The sequence below is a fragment of the Pseudonaja textilis genome, chromosome 1 (assembly GCF_049901715.1).
Source record: "Pseudonaja textilis isolate UNSWEBS1 chromosome 1, rPseTex1.2, whole genome shotgun sequence".
In the NCBI taxonomy this organism is placed as follows: domain Eukaryota; kingdom Metazoa; phylum Chordata; class Lepidosauria; order Squamata; family Elapidae; genus Pseudonaja; species Pseudonaja textilis.
The window spans coordinates 325,012,653-325,034,617 of NC_141990.1; the positions used below are offsets into that span (position 1 = coordinate 325,012,653).

A 21,965-nucleotide genomic window follows, 5' to 3' on the forward strand; every position below is an offset into this window, starting at 1 on the left:
AGTTGCCAGGTTTGGAGATCAAAGGCTAGAGGGCAGAGGTGAGGAATGATGGCCCCTTTATGACTTATGATCCTTAACTCCCAAAATTCCGGGGCCAGGAATTCAGAAGGGCCATCGTCCCCCACCCCTGCCATAGCATCACTTTCATTGAGACTTTTATACAGAGCAGTGGGTGTTTTCCTGCCCTTCTCATAGTGGCTACTCCTTTTTTTTTTTTTCTTTAATGGGGGCTGCTTCTTGGATCTTCCTTGTTAGTCAACTGGAAAAGCACACCACCTGCGCCTCCAAGGCCCACTTATCTGCCCTCCAGCCTCCCAATCCTTTTCTGCCAGCACCTCACCCTTCCCAGCCCAAGATGTTCAAGCACAATTTTCCTCGTCTATCCGCCCTCCACCTGATCTTTCCCTTTCAGGCCTGGTCTCCCTTTCCTTTGAGTCATCTTCGGTCCAGGGCAGCCCCTTTGCCTTTTCTTTCTTGAGCCTTGCAGCTGCTAGCCTTTCCTCCTTTGTGCCCTTCTCTTCTCTTGGTCCATCCTTCCATCCATTTCATCCAACCATCCACCTCTCTTTTCCTTCTCCCCCTCTCTTCTCTTCTTCTTCCTCTTCTCCCATTCAGCCATCTGATACCTTCTCTTCTCTTTTCTCTTCTCTCATTCAACGATTTGATGCCTTCTCTTCTCTTCCTTTCTTTTCTCCCATTCAACCACCTGATACCTTCTCTCTTCTTTTCTTCTTCCTCTTCTCCCATTCAACCATTTGATACCTTCACTCTTCTCTTCCTTTCTTTTCTCCCATTCAATCATTTGATGCCTTCTCTCTTCTCTTCTCTTCTCTTCTTTTTTCTTCTCTCATTCAACCATTTGATGCCTTCTCTTCTCTTCCTCTTCTCCCATTCAATCATTTGATACCTTCTCTCTTCTCTTCTCTTTTTTCTTCTCTCATTCAACCATTTGATGCCTTCTCTTCTCTTCCTTTCTTTTCTCCCATTCAACCACCTGATACCTTCTCTCTTCTCTTCTTCCTCTTCTCCCATTCAACCATTTGATGCCTTCTCTCTTCTCTTCTCTCTTTTTTCTTCTCTCATTCAACCATTTGATGCCTTCTCTTCTCTTCCTTTTTTTTCTCCCATTCAACCACCTGACGCCGTTCCCTTCCCTTTCTCCTTCCTTTCAGATCCATCTTTTTCCCCAAACCCCCCAAAACTTTAACCTTTAACTGTCTATTGACCTCACCCCTTTCCTAAGAGGCCTGTAGGGGGCGTGCATAAGCGCACCAACGCGCCTCCCCATCCCTGTCCTATTGTTTCTTTTTATTTTTCTTATATGTATCCATTTCATGTATTCATAACTATGTTTATACTTATTATACCTGTTATCTAATACTTGCTTGACAAATAAAATAAATAAATACCATAAAAATAAAAATCCATTTGATCCATCCTCTCCTCTCCTCTTCCTACACCCCCCCCTCCCGGGCCCTTTTATTCGGGACGCCTCTCCCGGGGCATCCCTTCTTCTGGGGCGGGGGGGGCAGACCACTTTGTCCCGCCTCGCCTCCTTGTCTGCCCCCTCGCCCGTCTTGCGCCCAGCCTCCCCCTCGCCCGGCCCCGCTCCCGGGCACGGCTCCTGCTGCTTCCTTCCCTCCCTCCCTCCCTCCGCCGCTCCCAGGCTGCTCCGCTGCTCGCCCGGCGCGCCCCCGACGCCTGCCCGCTCCTCCTTGCGCCCGCTTCTGCCTGCCTCCTTGCCGTCGCCCGGCTCTCCGCAGCCTCCCGCGGGCAGAGAGAGGCCCCGAGCGCCTTTTCCCTTCTCCAGCAAGGACCCCCACCCACCCACCCACCACCGCTTCTCCGGCCGGAGCGATGGCAGCGAGCGCCGCGCTCTTGCAGCTGCTGGCCGCGGCGGCGGCCCTGGCGTGCCTGGCTGCGGCGGCTCCTTCCTCCTCGCCGCCTCCGCCGCCGCCGCCTTCCGAGGACGCCGATCCCTTCGCCGCTCAGCTGGGAGACATCTCGGCTTGCCAAGCGCGCTGCGCCCAGAGCCTCCGGCAGAGCCCCGAGGCGGCCCCCGCCAAGGTAGCCGTCGCCGCGGGGAAGGGGATGGAGAGAGAGAGAGAGAGAGAGAGAGGAGGCTGGGGAAGGGCGGGGATGGCGGAGGGACGGGGGAGAATATTTGCAAATCCGATTTTAAAATGCCCCGTAGTCGAATAATGGGGGGCGGGGGGGGAGAGAGGAGAGACCACCCTCCAAAGCAATCCCCCCTCCCTTCGCTTCTAAGAGGGGGGGGAGGAAATGACACCCCCACCCCCACCCCGCAAAGCATCCATATTTCGGGATCTGTTATTTTTCTGGATCCCGCATCCATATTTCTGGCCTTCGCATATCCGCAGCTACCTTGGAGTAGCTTGTGGGCTGCACGCAGCAAAAGGCAAGGGGAGAGAAGCTCAGAGCGGCATTGGGGCGACGAAGGTGCGTGCAAAATGGGGGTGGGGTGGGGGGGTGGACGACACACACCGCTAAGCTGTCTTTTTCCTTACAGAAAATGGGTGGGATAAAAGCGACCATTTCTCCCCCCCCCTCTTAAGAAAGGAAGGCAGAGCTGGACAGATCTGCAAAAATTGAGATATTTTTTTTTAAAAAAATAATACGCATTTTCCTTTATAGCTTGGAATACTTATTTTACCCAAAGGTATAATTCTGCAGCCTGCCTTTCTTTCTTTCTTTCTTTCTTTCTTTCTTTCTTTCTTTCTTTCTTTCTTTCTTTCTTTCTTTCTTTCTTTCTTTCTTTCTCTCTCTCTCTCTCTCTCCTTCCCTTTTTCTTTCTTCCTTCCTCCCTCCATCCCTCTTTCTTTCTTTCTTTCTCTCTCTCTTCCTCTCTCTCCCCCTTTTTCTTTCTTCCTTCCTCCCTCCCTCTTTCTTCTTCTTTTCTTTCTTTCTTTCTTTCTTTCTTTCTTTCTTTCTTTCTTTCTTTCTTTCTTTCTCTCTCCCTCCCTTTTTCTTTCTTCCTCCCTCCCACTCTCCATCTTTCTCTTTCTTTCTTTCTTTCTTTCTTTCTTTCTTTCTTTCTTTCTTTCTTTCTTTCTTTCTTTCTGAAGCCTAATTTAGCTTATCCTCTGCCTCTTTGGCTTGCTGGAGGGTCAGTGTGACCCCTGACCTCTCCCTTCCTCGGTGGACACCCATTTTATTAGGAAATTCTGCATTGCTGCATTTGAATCCAGCCTTGAATGAATGTCACATCGGAACTCTTATTATGCGCCTGCCTTGAGTTTGCAATGGCATTTCCACTTGCCTGAGAGTAAATCCTATTGAACTCCAGTGAGATTACTAATACAGGTAGTCCTTGTCTTAAAACCATCCCATTAGTGACCGAAAGCACAACAACACTGAAAAAAGTGACTTATGATTGTTCCTCACACTTATGGCTGTCACAGCATCAAAATTGGGGCACTTGGCAGCTGCCATGTACAGGTAGTCCTTGATTTACAACAGTTTGTTTAGTGACCGAAGTTAGAATGGCACTGCAAAAATTGAGTTATGACCATTTTTCGCACTTATAACCATTGCAGCATCTACACAGGGTCACGTGGTCAAAATTCAGGCACTTGGCAACAGACTCATATTTATGACAGTTATTGTGTCTCTGGATCATGATATCATCTTTTGCGACCTTCGGACAAGCTTCACTTAACAACCAGGTTACTAACTTAATCAACCATGGTGATTCACTTAACAACAATGGCAAGAACGGTCATCAAATGTGGCCAAATTCCCTGAACAAACATCTCACTTAACAACAGAAATTTTTTGGCTCAGTTGTGGTCGTAAAGTGAGGACTATCTGTATTCATGAAAGCTGCAGTGTCCCGGGTTCAAGGGATTGTCATTGGCGACCTTCCCTGGAGGATTCCACCAAGGAAAGTCAAAGCCAGACCACAGCAGAAAGATTATAAAATCGGACCTGACTCACTTAACAACTGCATTGCTTAGGTATGGAAGTTCCGGTCACAATTGTGGTCATAAGTGGAGGATAAGTGGGAGCAATTTTAAGTTGCATTCAGGCATATTTTACTCTCGTGCAAAGCAGAGCTGAGCTTTTGCACTTTCCAGGCTTCATTTCTGCAGGGAAATAAAAATTTGAAACCCTGTTCTCAACGCCAACATTTCAATGAGGTTTGTTCCCATGCAGGATGAAGGGTCTTAAATCACATTTATCTTCTGCAATAGATATGAAGGGATTTCCTCTCTGTCTCTCGCCAAAATGCATCTGTCATGCTCGAATAATGTCATGTCATCCTGAAGGAATTCATAATATGAAATGCGGGCATTTTTTTAAAACATAAACAAGCAAAAGTCCTGGAACTGGCTCCTTTTCTTTTTTTTTTTAACAACCAGCATACCTTGTTGGAGAAATTTAAAAGCCCGTCTGATAGAGTTTAAATTCCAAAGTGGTGGTGTCCAAATTCTGTTTCCGGTTTGGAAACTTGATGATCAGGCAGCGTGGAGAAAACTCTTTTTCCTGAGTGGCTCCTGATTATTTTTATTTACAGCGCCTGCCTTTATGCCACTTAAAGAGTTGGGACCTTGTAGGTCATCTAGTCCAACCCCCAGCCCAAGCAGACCCTACACCATTTCTGACAGATGAAAGTCCAATCTCTTCTTGAAAGTCTCAAGGGATGGTGCTCCCACAACTTCCGAAGGCAACTTCTATTCCATGGGTTGATTGTTCTCACTGTCAGAAAGTTTCTCCTTATTTCCAGGTTGAATCTCTCCTTGTTCAGTTTCCATCCATTGTTCCTTGTCTGGCCTTTGGGTGCTTTGGAAAATAGCTTGACCCCTTCCTCCTCTCTGTGGCAACCCCTCAAATATTGGAAAACTGCTATTATGTCTCCCGTGGTCCTTCTCTTCACTAGACTAGCCAGGCCCAGTTCCCATTCATTGAACTGGCTGGGGACTTCTGGGAGTTGAAGTCCTCCAGGCTTAAAGTTGTCATGGTTGGAGACCCCTATCATAAACAACCAGCCCCAAAGTGATGTAGGATTTAATATTCGACTTTAAAAATTATAACCAGTGCATTAAATTGCATCTGAAACAAATCAGAAATCAGTGTAGCTCATGAATACTGGTGTTGTAGGACAATATTGGTTTGTGTCCGTTTTGTATTCCAGCTAGTCCTTGATGTACGACCATTCGTTTAATGACAGTTTGACAGTGTTGAAAAAACACACACACAGCCTTGAAATTATGACCGTCACACCATCCCCGAGGTAAACAGGATTGCAATTCGGGTGCGTGGCAATTGGCTCACATTTATGACAGTTGCAACCTTCCCATTCGGTTTTCAAAATGCAAAAGTCAACGGAGGAAGCTGGAAATTGCTTAATGACCGCAGTGATTTACTTAATGACCGTGGCAAAAAAATTGCAACATTAGGTGCAGTCACATGGTGCCTCACTTAACGACTGTGATGCTAACCAACAAACTTTCCAGTCCCAATTGTGATCTAGTATATAATCTGTTATGTTTTGCACCAGTTGTAGCTTCCAAATAGTCTTCAGGGGCAGTCCCTTGTAGAGCATATGGCAGTAGTCTATATCTGAGGTGACAAAGTTATGACTGAATCTTGCCAGTGCCTTCTTTCCCGGTAAAAATACCAGTTAGCTTTGTTATTGTTTGTAAGCCACAATTATGGAATAAAAATATAAATAAATACAGGCAGTCCTTAACTTATGATCACAATTGAGCCCAACATTTCTGTTGCTAAGTGAGACAGTTGTTAGTGAGTTTTGCCCTTTGTTTTGCCCTTTTGTTAAATGACCTTTATTGCCACAATTGATAAATGAATCCCTGCAGTTGTTAAGTCAGTAACATGATTGTTAAGTGAATCTGGCTTCCCCATTGACTTTTGCCTCTCAGAAGGTCACAAAAGTGGATCCCAGGACCCCAGGACATGGCAACCATCATAAATGTGAGTCAGTTGCCAGATGCCTGAATTTTGATGATGTGACGCTGGGGATGCTGCAATGGTCATAAGTGTGAAACATGGTCATGTCACTGTTTCCAGGCATGACCTATTTAGCAACCTCCTTGCTAAGTAATGGAAGTTCTGGACCCAATAGTGCTTGTAAGACAAAAAAAAAAGAGTGCAGAGAAGAGCAACAAAGATGATTAGAGGACTGGAGGCTAAAACATATGAAGAACGGCTGCTGGAATTGGGTTTGTCTAGTTTAATGAAAAAGAGGACTAGGGGAGACATGATAGCAGTGTTCCAATATCTCAGGGGCTGCCACAAAGAAGAGGGAGTCAAACTATTCTCCAAAGCACCTGAGGGCAGGACAAGAAGCAACGGGTGGAAACTAATCAAGGAGAGAAGCAACCTAGAACTAAGGAGAAATTTCCTGAAAGTTAGAACAATTAACCAGTGGAACTACTTGCCTCCAGAAGTTGTGAATGCTCCAACACTGGAAGTTTTAAAAAAGATGTTGGATAACCGTTTGTCTGAAGTGGTGTAGGGTTTCGTGCCTAGGCAGTGGGTTGGACTAGAAGACCTCCAAGGTCCCCTCCAACTATTCTATTCTATTCTATTCTATTCTATTCTATTCTATTCTATTCTATTCTATATATTTATGTAGAACCTCAGAGACCAGTTTCAAAGGACTACCTGTAGCTCCACCTTACAAGAGATACACATATTGTTGTGCGGCATGTTGAAGGCCTCCAACACCTGTGGCCTGGCATGGTGGTTTCATTCTGCCTTGTGGCCAGGCGGGTCCTGCCTTCAAAGACTCTACCAAGAAGGTTCCAGGAAGGTTCATATAATATGTTAGTTAGTTACACATGGCTTTAAGCCCATACAGGTAGTCCTCAACTTATGACCACAACTGAGCCCAAAATTTATGTTGCAAAGTGAGTAATTTTTAAAGTGAGTTTTGCCGTATTTTACTACTATTACTTCCACGTTTAGAATAGAAGTAGTACTTTAGCCAATTTGAATGAACATCGTTTATTTAGAGTAGGAGAGGAGAGGGAGAGGAGAGGAGAGGAGAGGAGAAGGAAGAGAAGAGAAGAGAAGAGAAGAGAAGAGAAGAGAAGAGAAGATGGAATGAATAGAGAGGACAGAGAAAGAGAAGAGAAGAGAAGAGAAGAGAGAAAGAGAAGAGAGAGAAGAGAAGATGGAATGGAATAGGAGAGGACAGAAGAGAGAAGAGAAGAGAAGAGAGAGAAGAGAAGAGAAGAGAAGAGAGAAGAGAAGATGGAATGAATGAAATGGAATAGGAGAGGAGAGGAGAAGAAAGAGAGAGAAGAGAAGAATGAGAAGAGAAGATGGAATAGGAGAGGACAAGAGAGAAGAAGAGAAGAGAAGAGAAGAGAAGAAGAGAAGAGAAGATGGAATGGAATAGGAGGAGAGAGGAGAAGAGAAGAGAAGAGAAGAGAATATGGAAAGGAATAGGAGAGGAGAGGAGAAGAAAGAGAAGAGAAGAGAAGATGGAATGGAATAGGAGAGGAGAGGAGAAGAGAAGAGAAGAGAATATGGAATGGAACAGGAGTGGAGAGGAGAAGAAAGAAGAGAAGAGAATATGGAATGGAATAGGAGAGGAGAGGAGAGGAGAGGAGAAGAAAGAGAAGAGATGAGAAGAGATGTTGGAAGGGACCTTGGAGGTCTTCTAGTCCAACCCCCTGTCAGGCAGGAAACCCTATACCATTTCAGACAGATTGGAGCAGCTGTTATTCACTTTTTCAGTGTCGTCGTAATTTCAAAATAACCAGTTGCTACACAAATGTTTGTAAATTGAGGACTTTCTATACTCTTTCGGTGCAAAGCTCAGGGGATAATGGACATTTACTGGAGGAAGTGAGCAAAGACCCTGTATTCCCAATATAGCGTTTTCTGATGTTGCCAGAACCATAAAAGTGGTTAACCAGGATAGTGGCACAATGAGTTTAAGAGAATTGTGTGAATAGGGTTAAAGCTGTCTATGTCTAATCCTAAAAAAAAGCAAGGACAAGCCCAGAAATCATAGTTAAATCAACCCCCAAGTGACTGTCTAGTCCAAGGGTCTTCAAACTTGACAAATTTTAAGGCTTGTGGACTTCAACTCCCAGAGTTCCTGAGCTCACATGACTGGAGGAGGAATTCTGGGAGTTGAAGTCCACAAGTCTTAAAGCTCTCAAGTTTGAAGACCCCTGTTCTAGTCTCTTCTTAAAAACCTCCAGTGATGGGTGCCCACAATTTCTGGAGGCAAGCTGTTCCACTGGTTAATTTCCTCACTGTTAGGAAGTTTCTCCTTAATTCCAGGTTGCTGCTCTCCTTTGATTAGTTTCCATCCATTATTGTCCTGCTATCTGATTTTTTGGAGAATAATTTTGACCCCACTCTTTGTGGCAGCCCCTCAAATACTGGAGCTTGTTAAATGAATTGCTGCAGTTGTTAAATTAGTAACACCGTTGTTAAGTACATCTGGTTTCCCCGTTGACTTTGCTGGTCAGAAGATTGCAAAAGGTGATGCCAGGACCCCAGGACACTGCAACCGTCATAAATGTGAGTCAGTTGCGAAACGTCTGGATATAAATCATGTGACCCTAGTGATGCTGAAATGGTCATAAGTTGAAAAATTGGTCATAAGTCACTTTTTTCACTGCCGTTTGAACTTTGAACGGTCTCTGTTGTAAGTCGAGGACTGACTGTTCATCCCCGAGAAAGCACTTTAAAAGCAAATAAAATGGAGACAATTCCTCAGCTTACAACGATTCATTGAGCGACTATTTGAAGTTACTGGAAAAACCTAGGACCGTTTTTCACACTTACGACTGTTGCCGCATCCCCTTGGTCACACAAACAAAATTCAGATGCTTGGCAACTGGTTCATATTTATGACAGTGGCAGCATCCTGGGGTCATGGGATCACCATTTGCAACCTTCCCAGCCAGCTTCCCACAAGCAAAGTCAGTGGAGGAGGGGAGCAGATCCACTTAACAACCGCATGATTCGCTTAACAATTGCAGGGGTTCCTTTAAAAATTGTGCCCAAAAAGGTGATAAGCAGCGGTGGGATTCTACCAGTTCGCACCTATTGGCTAGAACCAGTTGTTAACATTCTAAGCAGTTTGGAGAACCGGTTGTTAGAAGAAATTACTGGCCTAATCCTGTAAGGAAGGCAGGAAGGAAACATTCTGGTGTTGCTTACAGAAACTGCCTCTCCTCTCTGTTAACCCTTATTACATTCTTGATAGGACTAGACTTCCTGTCTCAGGAACGTACTCTTTGCTGGTACTTTGCTTGTGTGGAGTGACCATTCAAAGTTACAATGGCACTGAAAAAAGTGACTTATGACCATTTTTCACACTTACGACTGTTGCAGAATCCCCACATGAGAGGCCAGGCGAGATGCGTGCCTCGATGTGAATGATATTGAGTTGGCCACACCCAGCCAATGACATGACCACCAAGCCATGCCCATAGAACCGGTTGTTAAAAATTTGAATCCCACCCCTGGTGATAAGATAAGGCACAACAACTTCCTTACTTATAAGAGAAATGTTGGGCTTAACTGCGGTTGTAAGTCAAGGAGTACCTGTGTGAACTCGCTCTTTTAAAAGAAACCAGGTGTTCCCTTAGTCCAGGGGTGTCAAACTCAATTTCATTGAGGGCCGCATCAGGGTTGTGTTTGACCTTGGGGGAAAAGGGTGGGTGTGGCCAGGATGGGTGTGGCCAGCTTGACATCACTCATGTCGGGGGCGCCTGTGGCGGCCTGAGCACTCTGCCAGCGAAAACGGGTTCCCGAGCTCCGTTTTCGGCTGCAAGGGCCTCTTGCCACCCTCAGCCAGCCAAAACAGCATGCAGCCCTCCTGACCTCTGGTTTTCACTGGCAGAGGTACCACGGGGCGATCCTTCGCTGTTTCCAGGTCAGCCTCGCAGGCCTGATCTAAGCCCCCTGCAGGCTGTAAGTTTGACACCCCTGTTTTAGCCCAATAGGTTGTTTCCATCAAGGATCGTCTTAATGCATTTTGCAGATTTCAGATGGGTAACAAAAGGTAAGGCACTTAAGACTTTTCCATCTCAACTGGCTGCTATCAGGGTTGGCAGGGTGTATTTCTCTCCCTCTTTGGATTATCACATCCTCTGATTAATTTTAATGAAGTTGTTTTGGATTTTTGTCTTAATTAGCCTATTGTTCAACAGCTTGAGAAAATGAACCCCATGAAAGAGGAATGTAGATGTTGATAATATGGGTAAATAAACCATATAAATACATTATATAATGTTTCATTTCTGAACAGCAGCTAGGAGTTGGAACTTTTTAAAAAAAAAACTTGCTTTCTTTATCAGAATAAAAATGTTACCAGATGAATCAGCTGAATTTGATTCACATAACCAGTTAAGCTATAATTTGTTTAACCATGGAAATAAACCACAGTGTCTGGATTTCCAATACAGGTAGTCCTAGACTTACAATGATTCATTTAGTGACCATTCAAAGTTACAATGGTACTGAAAAAAAATGATTTATGACCATTTTTCACGCTTTATAACCTTTGTAATGCTCACGGGATCAAAAATCATGCTTGGCAACTGGTTCATACTTATGACCATTGCTGTGTCCCAAGGTCACGTGATCTGCTTTTGCGACCTTTTCTATGGGGAAGCCAGACTCACTTAACAACCATGTTACTAACTTATCAACGGCAGTGACTCGCTTAACAAATGTGCCATGAAAGGTCATAAAATGGGGCAAAACTCATTTAAGAAATGTCTCACTTAACAACATAAATTTTAGGCTCAATTTTCCTTGACTTCTTACAGGCACAATGGAGCCCAATATTTCCGTTGCTAAGCAAGGCAGTTGTTGAGTTTTGCTCCATTTTGCAACCCTTTTTGCTACAATTGTTAAGTGGATCATTGCAGTTGTTAAATGAATCATGCAGTCGTTAAGTGAATCTGGCTGGGAAATTACAGATGGTGATTACGTGGCCCTGGGACAGTGCAACTCTTGTAAAATACATGCCACTTACCGCACACCTGAATTTTGATCACATGACCATGGGCATACTGCAACGGTCGTAAGTGTGAAAACTCGATAAATTTTGGTGGAAAATCGAAGTCCTTCAAGCCAATATTACTTTTATTTTAACATTATAGTATAACTAGTCCTCCAATTACAACCATTCATTTAGTGACTATTCAAAGTTACAACAGCACTGAAAAAGTGACATATCACCGTTTTTCACACTTAATGACTGTTGCAACATTTCCCATGTTCAAGTGATCAAAATTCAGATGCTTGGCCACTGGTTCATATTTGCTGCTTTCCCAAGGTCATGTTATCCCCTTTTGTGACCTACTGACAAGCAAAGTCAATGGGGAAGCCAGATTCACTTAACAACCTCGTTATTAACTTAACTCCAACGATTCACTTAAGAAGTATGGCAAGAAATACTGTGAGGCAAAACTCACTTGAAATTGTCTTGTTTAGCAACAGAAATGTTGAGCTCAATTGTGGTCATAAGTCGAGGACTGCGTGTATTTCTTTACAGTTTGCCAAGTCTACTTTAATGCTTATATTACCTTTTCGATGTGCTTCCTGCTTCAAAATAGCTATTAAATTAAGCCCCAGGTTCAAATCCAACCTCAGTCATGAAAGCTCCTGGGGTGTCTTTGAGCCAGTTTATTTCTTTAAACTAAACTATCTAACAAGATGATAGATGGGAAAAATAAGAGGAGGGAATCCTATCTCTATTGCCTGGAGGTAAGCTAGAATACATGTATGAGAAATAAAGAGTACTTTTTTTAATATAGTAAGGAGCCATACCACCAATTTCCAACAAGGGCATGCCAAAATTTAGGCACCAAATGTAGCCTGGGAGCTTTAGGTTCCCCTCACGTCATATTCTATATTATACCTTTCTTCAAAAAATTTAAAGCAGAGCTTCTCAGCCTTAGTGACTTTAAGGCATGGGGACTCCAGCTCCCAGAATTCTCTAGCCAGTATTTTGGCTGGAGAATTCTGGGTGTTGAACTCCACGCATCTTAAAATGGTCAAGGTCAGTGGTGCGATTCAAATTTTTTTACTACCGGTTCTGTGGGCATGGCTTGGTGGGCATGGCAGGGGAAGGATACTATAAAGTCCATTCCCACCCCACTCCGGGGGGAAGTATACCGCAAATCCCCATTCCCTCCCCACCCCACTAACCTGCTTTCCAGCTCCGTTCTCCTGTGCAGGGCAACAAAAGGAGACCCAGCCGATCAGCTGGGACTCCGGAGGCAGAGAATAGATGGGGGCAGGGCCAATCTGAGGTGGGATTTGCCGGTTCTCTGAACTACTCCAAATTTCCGCTACGGGTTTTCCAGAACTGGTCAGTACCTGCTGAATAACCACCTCTGGTCAAGGTTGAGAAATATCAATTTAAAGGACTGTTAAGAAGAAGATGAAACAGGCCTATATCCCGGGGATGCAGAAGCAAGGATGAGAACTGAAGGTGGAGATTTCGGGGAAAACCTTAGGAGGAAGGTCTTAGCCATCAGCGCTGAAAGGGACAGGGTCTCCTTCACTGTTGGACCACCCACTATTAGAAATGATATACAGCCACAGCCTGCTGTGCAGATTCTGCCCCGAGCAGAGAGGTTAGTCTAAAATAATGACCCCCAGAGCACCTCCTGGTTCTATAATTCTGTGCATGGGTGTAAAAAAAACAACAACAACAACCCCCGCTGTGTTTTGTGGACCCTGTTTTGTGTTAAATTTGGAGACAGACCATTGCAGTTGTAGCATCTCAATTCTCCCTCCCTCTCTGCAATTTCCTTTGCCTCCCTCAGGATGCTATTCTCAACGCCTGTTACCGGGGCTGCCGGCTGTTTTCCATCTGTCATTTTGTGGATGCCACTGCTGAGCTGAATGCAACCAGAGCCGAGTGCGAATCGGGTAAGGCAGTAACCCTGTGCGTCGTCTCCTCCTCCTGGTTTTCTACCTCCCCCGCCGTCCCCCTCTTTAATCCACACACCCCTCCCCTCTTTTACATTATCCAGAACCTTCCCCCCACTTAAGAGGGTCATCTCCCTTCCTTCTTTCCGAGCTTCTGAAGCAAATTCCCACCAACAGTCTAGGATAATGGAAAGCGCAGGTGGGAATGGCGCAGCCTTCCTCTCCTAGTCTAAATCTGTCAAAGCAGAGATTTCAAAGGGCTGTCTTTGCCAACATGAATGGTTTTGATAACTTTTCAGGGCCTGTTTGAAAAGTGGGGTTACCCAGTCTTTAAAATGAAACAAATCCTATCCCATCTGGACTTGAGGCTGATTGGACCTCCAGTTCCTACGTTCCCAAGAGGCACCATCTGCCCCGTCGGGCCAGCAACCTGTTTCCAACAGCCACATTCTTCTGGATTTCCAGCAGCTGGTTCTCCAGATGTAGCTGCCTTTGAAAACTGAGCACCATCTAGCTGTCACGAGGTGCTGATGTATTTATTAAAGAAGCTAGAAAAATCGTCTCTCACTATCGGATGGAAGGTCTTGTCAGCTTGTCTGGGCCAAGCCTGTGTCTCTGGGAAGCCGAACTTAAAGGGAATTTAGTAATTTAATAAATGTATTTATTCGATTTCTATAAGCTGCCCAACTCAACCAAGGTTATACCTCCCATAGCAAACAATGTGTTTGCTCACCCGCTACCATGTTTGCTTAACTACTGTTGTGGAAAAAGTAGTGACATTGGATCTGGTCATGTGGTGATCTGCTTTAACATGACTTTCGACCGTACAGGTAGTGCTCAGCTTATAACAGTTCATTTAGTGACCATTTGAAGTTGCAACAGCACTAAAAAAAATGACTTATGGTTGTGGTTTGCCGGCAGCCAGTGCAGATGGCAGCGGGATCAGACAGTGGGGACGAAAGGGAACCAGGCAGGGATTCTGGAGAAGACTTGGACGAGGGTCTTGCGTCCGATGCACGGATGGGGCCAGGACTATCTGGGAGTGGGGTGCTGCCTTTGGAGCCTTTGGAGTCTGGCAGCAGCGAGGCAGAGGAACAAGGGGAGCCTGTTCCCAGTGCGCGTGTGCACAGGAAAGAGCAGCTGAAGCAGAGGGGGCGACTCGGGAGTAAGGCTGGAAGTTGATTGCCACTCCCATAAGGGGTAAAAGTCAGCCCTCAGTGACGTGCTCTTTTCAGGAAGCAAAGAAGTTCATTAGGTTCTGATTCCTCAGTGAAGCCCTACAGACTCTGGTTTGTTTTTGCTGGAACTCCTGTTGGTTTAATATTCTAAGTAATTGGACTTCTGTTTCTTGGTAGCCTTCTACAACCCTGAAAGGCGTGAGCTTATCTCAGGGAATTGTGTATAATTAGTTCTGGCTGGGAATGCAAAAAATTCCCAGCGTTGCATTAAAATAGGTTGGATTTTACACTCAGTTTGTGTTTCCTTAATTTGGATGAAGCCTGGGTCAGAACACTTATGACCATTTTTCACACTTACGGCCATTGCAGCCTCCCCATAGTCACATGATTTATATTTGGATGCCTGGCAACTCACTCACATTTATGACGGTTGCAGACGGTTGTGACCTTCTGACTAGCAAAGTCCCTGGGGAAACCGGATTCATTTAGCAATTGTGTTGCTAATTTAACAGCTGCAGCGATTCACTTTACAAATGTGGCCAGAAACGTCATACGATGGGACAAACTCACTTAACAAATGTTTCGCTTAGCAACATTAATTAGGGGATCAATTATGGTCGTAACTCGAGGATTACCTGTAATTGCCCAGCTTAATTATGGTCATAAGGACTACCTCTATTTTACAGTGCTCTTGGGGGAAGATAATGAAGGCTCTCTCCATGCAAACTATCTTAACCTCCTGGAGTGAAAGCAGGATATAAATCTCACAAATAATTCCATAAATAAGTAAAATAGATTGCAGGATGAAGAAATAGGGGTTTTCCAAGAATTGAAATCCAACACTTCGTAGGGCACTAGGCTGAAGAAAGGAATCGTGGCTAATCCTGGAGCTACAATTTTACATTCGATTGCCACTTTTGAACTAGATTTGAGATTTCAGCTGGAAACAGAATAGATTTCCGAACCCTGAATTTTATCCATTTGTGCTGAATTCTTCCTTTCTTTCCTCTCTCTTGGATACTATATAGCCTGCATGGAAGCCTACATTGGTGCAGAAGAGCAGTTTGGGTGTACAACCGGATGCAAGACACAGCTGCCGGAAATGGAAAACAGAGGAGAAAACATGGTAAGGCAGAATGCAGAGGATGATGAGAGAGAGAGAGAGAGGGAGAGAGAGAAAGAGAGAGAAAGAGAGAGATGGAGATGGAGACAGAGAGATTATTATTAAATATTATAGCATCATCTAATGCAGGGGTCCCCAAACTTGGAAACGTTAAGACTTGTGGAGTTTAACTCCCAGAATTCACTAGCCAGCATAGTTAAGTTTGGAGATCTCTAATCCAATGGCAAGGCTTTAACTAGCTTAAAAAAGCTCCTTTTTCTGACTGAGATTTTGATGGAGGGTTGGGTAGGGTTTTGTTGCTGATGAAGGAAGTGTACTCTGCACATGAGCAGGGAAGGTCTTTGTTACAGCTTCATCTCTGGATGGCCATCTCGCCATAACACATTTTACTGAAATGGAAAAGAAATAGGGGCTCCTCTCTGTCTCTCTTTGATGCAGTAAAAATAGATGGAGAGGATGAACACAATCCCTCTGTCCTTGCTGCCACAGTGTGACCCCAAAAACATATTTTGCAAGCACTGGCAAATGGTTCCTGGGCTCCAGCAAAGGCTCATGGGAGTTAGACATTTCCTAGGAAAAGGGAGTGACTCTGTATTCGTCAAATAGCAATTTATATCCCAGTTAGTGTCATTCTGTGCTGCCAAAATCACCAGGAAGGTTATATGACTAGATGAGTGCTAACCGGAATGTTTATTGTAAGAATGAGCCTGAAACTAATTTGGTAAAGTAGTAATGATAACGTTGCCTTAAAACCAGGAATTAAATTTGGTGAAGTCTTCATTAGAAGACCAGTCTAAATAAGGACTTGAAGGTATAGGCAGTCCTCAACTTAAGACTTTAATCGAGCCTGTAATTACGGTTGTGAGTCCATAATTTATTTATTTATTTATTTAATTATTTATCATTTATTTATTTATTTTTGCCAATTGCTTACAAAATAATAGGTATAAGTAAAAACATAGTTATGGATGAATACATAGATACATATAAGAAAAATAAAAAATAAAAATAAAAGAAACAATAGGACAGGGATGGTAGGCACGTTGGTGTGCTTTTGCACACCCCCATAATGGTGATCATTAAACAGGCCACCATGAGACTGCACCCAATTTTACATTATTATTTTTTTGTGGTGATCATTAAGAGAACATTACAGTCACTGAGCAAACCTGTTTTCCCAATGGGTCTTTTTCTGGAAATCGGAAGTAAACTTTGGAAGCCAATTTTAAAATGCCAAAAATTGTGGTCACATGACCGCAAAATGCTACAAACGGCGACAACTTCGAGTGGGTTGCCAGGCACCTAAAATGTGACCAGATGACTTCTGGGGAGGTTGTGGCCACCAGAACTTACAAAACAGGTCATAAATAGTTCTGGAAAGGTTTGTCGTAACTTTGAATGGTCATTAAGTGAGGACTACCTGTAGATAGGTTTATAAACATTTATGCAAAGAGACCTATATCAGTTAAAAAAAAACAGTATCAGGGACATCAGCAGCATATTGTTTTTTATTTTTATTTTTTGTTTTAAATATGGTTTTACATTGTGTAAGCCGCCTCCAGTCGCCATGGGCGAATAGGTGGTAATATTAATTAATTAATTAATTAATTAATTCATTCATTCATTCATTCAATCAATCAATCAATATGTGGTTTAGATTTCTGATTGTAATGGAAATGGAAATAAACTTGGGAGACAGAAGGGAGAACTGCAGACTAGGTAACCACAATATAAAAGGTATCTCTGTGGTGGCGCAATGGTTAGAATGTTATATTGGAGGCTGACTCTGCTCACTGCCAGGAGTTCAATTCTCACTGGCTCAAGGTTGACTCAGCTTTCCATCCTTCCGAGGTCGGTAAAATAAGGACTCAGATTGTTGGGGGCAATAGGCTGACTTTGCAATCTCTGTAAAGTAATATGGGGCAGTATATAAGTAGGAGCATTATTGCTATGTCAGGCCAGAGAAGAAAGGGAGGAAATGGAAGTGTTTTAGAAGGGACCCTCCTTAGGTTTTTGGAGAATAAAAGGAAAGGAGGGAATATTTTCAGACTTGCAAAATTTTGTGAATGCAAGCTTAGAAGAAGAGCTAGGAAGGTAAAGCTAGAACTGGACTATCTTGCAGCATCGACACTTATTCCTTGGTCAATTAATTTTATGGTTTTGATTTATACATGGGTCCTATTCCTGCAGCATCATAACTGAGTCGGTGGAGAGATCACGGGTTACCCTGTCAAACCATCCCTGGAAGGTTAAATTTAATTCAGTGTAGGCGGAATCATCGATGGGGTTGAAACTAACTTTATAGAATCACAGGTGCCATAAGATGACCAATTCACCTCTTTGAAATCTATAGTCTTCCGAGAAAACAAGCTGAAGAAAAAGAGTGACCCCAAGGAAACCTCTCTAGGACTGAACCTGATGCCAAGATTTGGCAGCCTAGAACACTTCTCCCAAATGCTGATTGGTTGCAGTGGGCAAGACACTGGTTGGTTAGTTGGCCAATGGGAAGGGCTAGCGGTCTAAAGAAGTTTTGTAGGGTTTATAGGACAGCAGGCATATAGCAATATAGCCCTCTCTAAGTGGTCTACAGAGTCAGCCTATTGCCCCCAACAATCTGGGTCCTCGTTTTACCCACCTCGGAAGGAGGGAAGGCTGAGTCAACCTTGAGCCTGGTGGGATTCGACCTGCCAAACTGCAGTAGGACCAGCATATAGTACTGCACGCTAACCACTGTGCCATCGAGGCTCACTATATTCTCGAAACACCAGCGGGATCTACTTCCCAAATGGTTATTTTTTCCCCAGATAGTATGAATTCAGAGGTGCTATTCAGCCGGTTCGCACCTACTCGGGCGAACCTGTAGCAAGAATTTGGCGTGAGTCGCCGAACTGGTAGCAAGATCTAACTGGCCACGCCCCCAACCCGGTCACCCATTTTCTGCTCAATCGCTTGCCCCGCCCACCCGATTGTTTGCTGCCCCAGTTTAAAGGAGGACTGCTCCCCCGCCCTAGCCATGCATTTTCAAGCAGCCATTTGAAAACGCATGACTGTGGGCAGAGCAGCAGTCTGTTAACCTGCAAAACTGTTCCAAGGCTAGATTCTTCATGGACGCTAGAAGTATCGCTTCCCCTTGTGAGTAAAGTGCCTGGAGCGAGAAGGAAAGAACGCTGGGGGAGGGGGGGGGAAATTCAGCCATGGGGAAGTTTGCAGGAGCTTCAAATGCAAGTCCATTTACCTGCAGAACTTCTCCAATGCTGGATTCACTTCCCCTTGTGAGTAAAGTGCCTGAAGTGAGAGGGAAAGAACGCTGGCAGGGGCGTGTGTGTGTGTGTGAGAGAGAGAGAGAGAGGGAAGGAAGGAAGGAAGGAAGGAAGGAAGGAAGGAAGGAAGGAGGGAGGGAGGGAGGAAGGAAAAGAAAGAAGAAAGAAAGAAAGAAAGAAAGAAAGAAAGAAAGAAAGAAAGAAAGAAAGAAAGAAAGAAAGAAGAAGAAAGAGAAAGAAAGAAAAAGAAATAGGAAGAGAGAGAGTGTGGTATGCGTGTGAGAGAGAGAGAAAAAGAAAGGAAGGGAGAGAAGGACAGAAAGAGAAAGAAAGAAAAAGAAATAGGAAGGGAGAGAGAGACAGAGAAAACTCTGTGCTATTATTTTTAATTGTTCCATTATTTATCATGTGTTAATATTTTACACTGTCCCTACACCTAGAGTGATTCTACTGCCTTTCTTTTGCCCAGGGCTACCTCATATTTTTCAGGGTTTACATGCATTCAGTGCCTATAGTCCAGAGCATAAAATACACATGTGTTTAACAAGAGTTGAAAGGGACCTTGGAGGTCTTCTAGTCCAACCCCCAGCTCAGGCAAGCCAAACTCTGAATAGAAATCCTGGGAAAGGTGTCAGAATAATACTTAGAAGGGACCTTGGGGTGAACCCTATACCATTTCAGAGAAATGGCTGTCCAGTTTTTTCTTAAAAACTTCCAGTGATTGAGCACCCAGAACTTCTGCAGACAGGCAGTTCCAACTGGTTAATTGTTCTCACTGTCAGAAAGTTTCTCCTTAGTTTTAGGTTGCTTCTCTCTGTTCAGTTTCCATCCATTGCTTTTTGTTTGCATTCTGCTTCTTTGGAAAATACATTGTCCCCCTTTCTTTGTGGCAGCCCCTTAAAAGCCTGTTGCCTATCACACTCTTGAGTAAAGCATGTGAGCTATTTCCTCCTTTCAGTGGTCCATGAAAGTACATCTATAGTATGCAGATAATAAAGTCAAAAAAAGGTGAACAACATTTTTACAGAACTACAGATAAGCTTGGCTGGGTGACAAGGAATGGCTGGGAGGGGAGGGGCCAGGCGAGGCACCCCTTGATGTGAGTGACATTGAGTTGCCCACGCTCACCCAATCACATGACCACCAAGCCCGCCCGCCCAGTCATATGACCACTAAGCCACACCCACCCAGTCACATGACCACCAAGCCACGCCCATAGAACTGGTAGTAAAAAAAATTGAATTCCACCACTGATGTGAATTATCTATTAAGAAATCAGGATTAATTGCTAATTGAATTAAATATATTACGAGGAAGAGGACTACTGAATACATTAAATTTACGTATTTTAGGCTTAGGATCATTCCAAACTCTAAGAATATGCTTCTTTTTCTATTTTACAATGCAGACAGTGCTCAACTTACCACCACAATTGAGACCAAAATTCCAATTACTGAGCAAGACAGTTGTTAAGTGAGTGTCGCCCCATTGCACAATCTTTCTTGCCACAGTTGGTAAGAGAATCAATGTAGCTGTTAAGTTAGTAACACGATTGTTAAGCGAATCTGGCTTCCTCATGGGCTTTGCTCGTCAAGAGTCTGCAAAAGGTGATCACATGACCTCAGGTCACTGCAACTGTCATAAATATGAGCCAGTTGCCAAATTGAGATCATGTGATCACGGGGATGCAGCAATGGACATAAGTGTGAATCAGTCACTTATAAGTCACTTTTTCAGTACTGTTGTAATTTTGAAGTGTCACTAAACAAATTGTTAGATTATAACTACCTGTATATTCTATGGCACCATTTAGGAATTGGCATTTCATGTTTTTTGGAAAAGGAAGAATTTCTGTCAGATATTTTAGTTAGCTACATTTTTCAGAAATACTTCACGCAGAGGTGGCGTTCAGCAGTTCTGACCAGTTCTGGAGAACCGGTAGCGGAAATTTTGAGTAGTTCGGAGAACCGGCAAATCCCACCACTGAGTGGCCCCGCCCCCATCTATTCTCTGCCTCCTGAGTCCCAGCTGATCAGCTGGGTCTCCTTTTGTTGCCCTGCATAGGAGAACGGAGCTGGAAAGCAGGTTAGTGGGGTGGGGAGAGAATGGAGATTTTACATATCCTTCCCCAGCCACGCCCACCAAGCCACGCCCACCAAGCCCACAGAACCAGTAGTAAAAAAATTTGAATCCCACCACTGACTTCACATATAAAAAAATCCCTCCACCAGGCTAGAAGCAGGGAGGCTGAGTTTTAGTTCTGCTTTAGGCATCAAAGCCAGCTGGATAATTTTGGGCAGGCGTTCTCTCTCAGCCCAACACATCTCAGGATTGTTTATTGTGGAGAAAATGGGAGGAGGGCGGAATATTAGATATGTTCACTGTCTTGAGTTATTTATAAAAATACAGGGGGAGGAAATCTAAAATGAAACAAAAATAAATAAATGTAAGTAATAAACTTACATTTATGCACAACAGAGGCCCTAACCCTTTTGAACATGAATGGAGTTTTGTGTACCACAGAGATGGGGGTTCAGTCACAATGTCATTATTATTGCCGTGAAGGTTTTCACCCACCCAGGTGCTCTGCAGAAGGCCTTCCCTACGGGGCCTCACACAGAACAATGCTTTCCCTAAGCTAGGCCACCTGGTTAATATCACCTGGCGTTAATATCTTTTTTTGGCAACAATATTTCTGCTCCTTCATTTACTGACAGTATACTTCTGGATGTTGGACTTTCCAGTTTGGCTTATTAATTTATTCTTGGTGTTGTTGTTTTTTAAACTGTCATTATTGTAATCTGCCAGAGTGGTTACTGAGTAGATGAAAACGTCATTATAATCTAGCTCAGACCAAGTAAAATAAAAAAGGTTGTTTTGTTATCTAGGCCCTTTCTGTTTACACTGTAATTATTCAGCCCGGTGGATACACATTGCTAAGCGTGTAGCTGTCAGGACTGGTTTCAGAATTTGTTATTGCTGTTTGCTTGGTTGGGTAGGACACAGCCGTTTTTATTAAGATGATCCCCAAAAAGGCACATGGGGGAACAGAATTGGAGAGCTACGATCTACCTGCCTCAGGAGTTCTGTTTTTTACCTTTGGTGTTGAAGAATGTCTGGAAAGGCCTGCTGGAAAGCAACAGGCCCCGGCCTAGCATTTTTCCCCCCCTGCCATGGCCTCCAGCAATCTCACAAGCAGAAGCTAAAGGCCTTGCAAGCAAAAAAAAACAAATAACTAGCTGGGATTAGAAGAATCTGGCCTGCCTGTGACTCATTTTCATTTTCCACCTGTTGCTTCGGTGGAAATGGGCTGCTAGAATCTCTCAAATTATAATTGCTATCCAGAAACTGCCAGGGAAGGACAAAGAGGAGGAGAGTCTTAAGCACATAAATATTCTAAACATCACTTTTGTCAGGCTGGTTTGGGGTCTGTTTTGTATAATAAGCTATGCAATCTGTGATCCATTTTATTGAAGAGACAGAATAAGGTAGAATCTGAAT

At 43.9% G+C, this 21,965-nt stretch overlaps 1 protein-coding gene across 1 annotated transcript in view; it reads left to right on the top strand.

The window, feature by feature from the left end:
* The first annotated feature begins 1,668 nt into the window (after window positions 1-1,668).
* The window catches only part of TMEM59L (transmembrane protein 59 like), a 39,237-nt gene continuing 18,940 nt past the window's right edge, over window positions 1,669-21,965 (top strand). Inside the window, exons 1-3 of the mRNA XM_026699055.2 lie at window positions 1,669-2,067; window positions 12,798-12,903; window positions 15,110-15,207. Of these exons, the coding sequence (XP_026554840.1) occupies window positions 1,858-2,067; window positions 12,798-12,903; window positions 15,110-15,207 (414 nt within the window). The 5' untranslated portion in view covers window positions 1,669-1,857. The remainder of the gene's footprint in view (window positions 2,068-12,797; window positions 12,904-15,109; window positions 15,208-21,965) is intronic.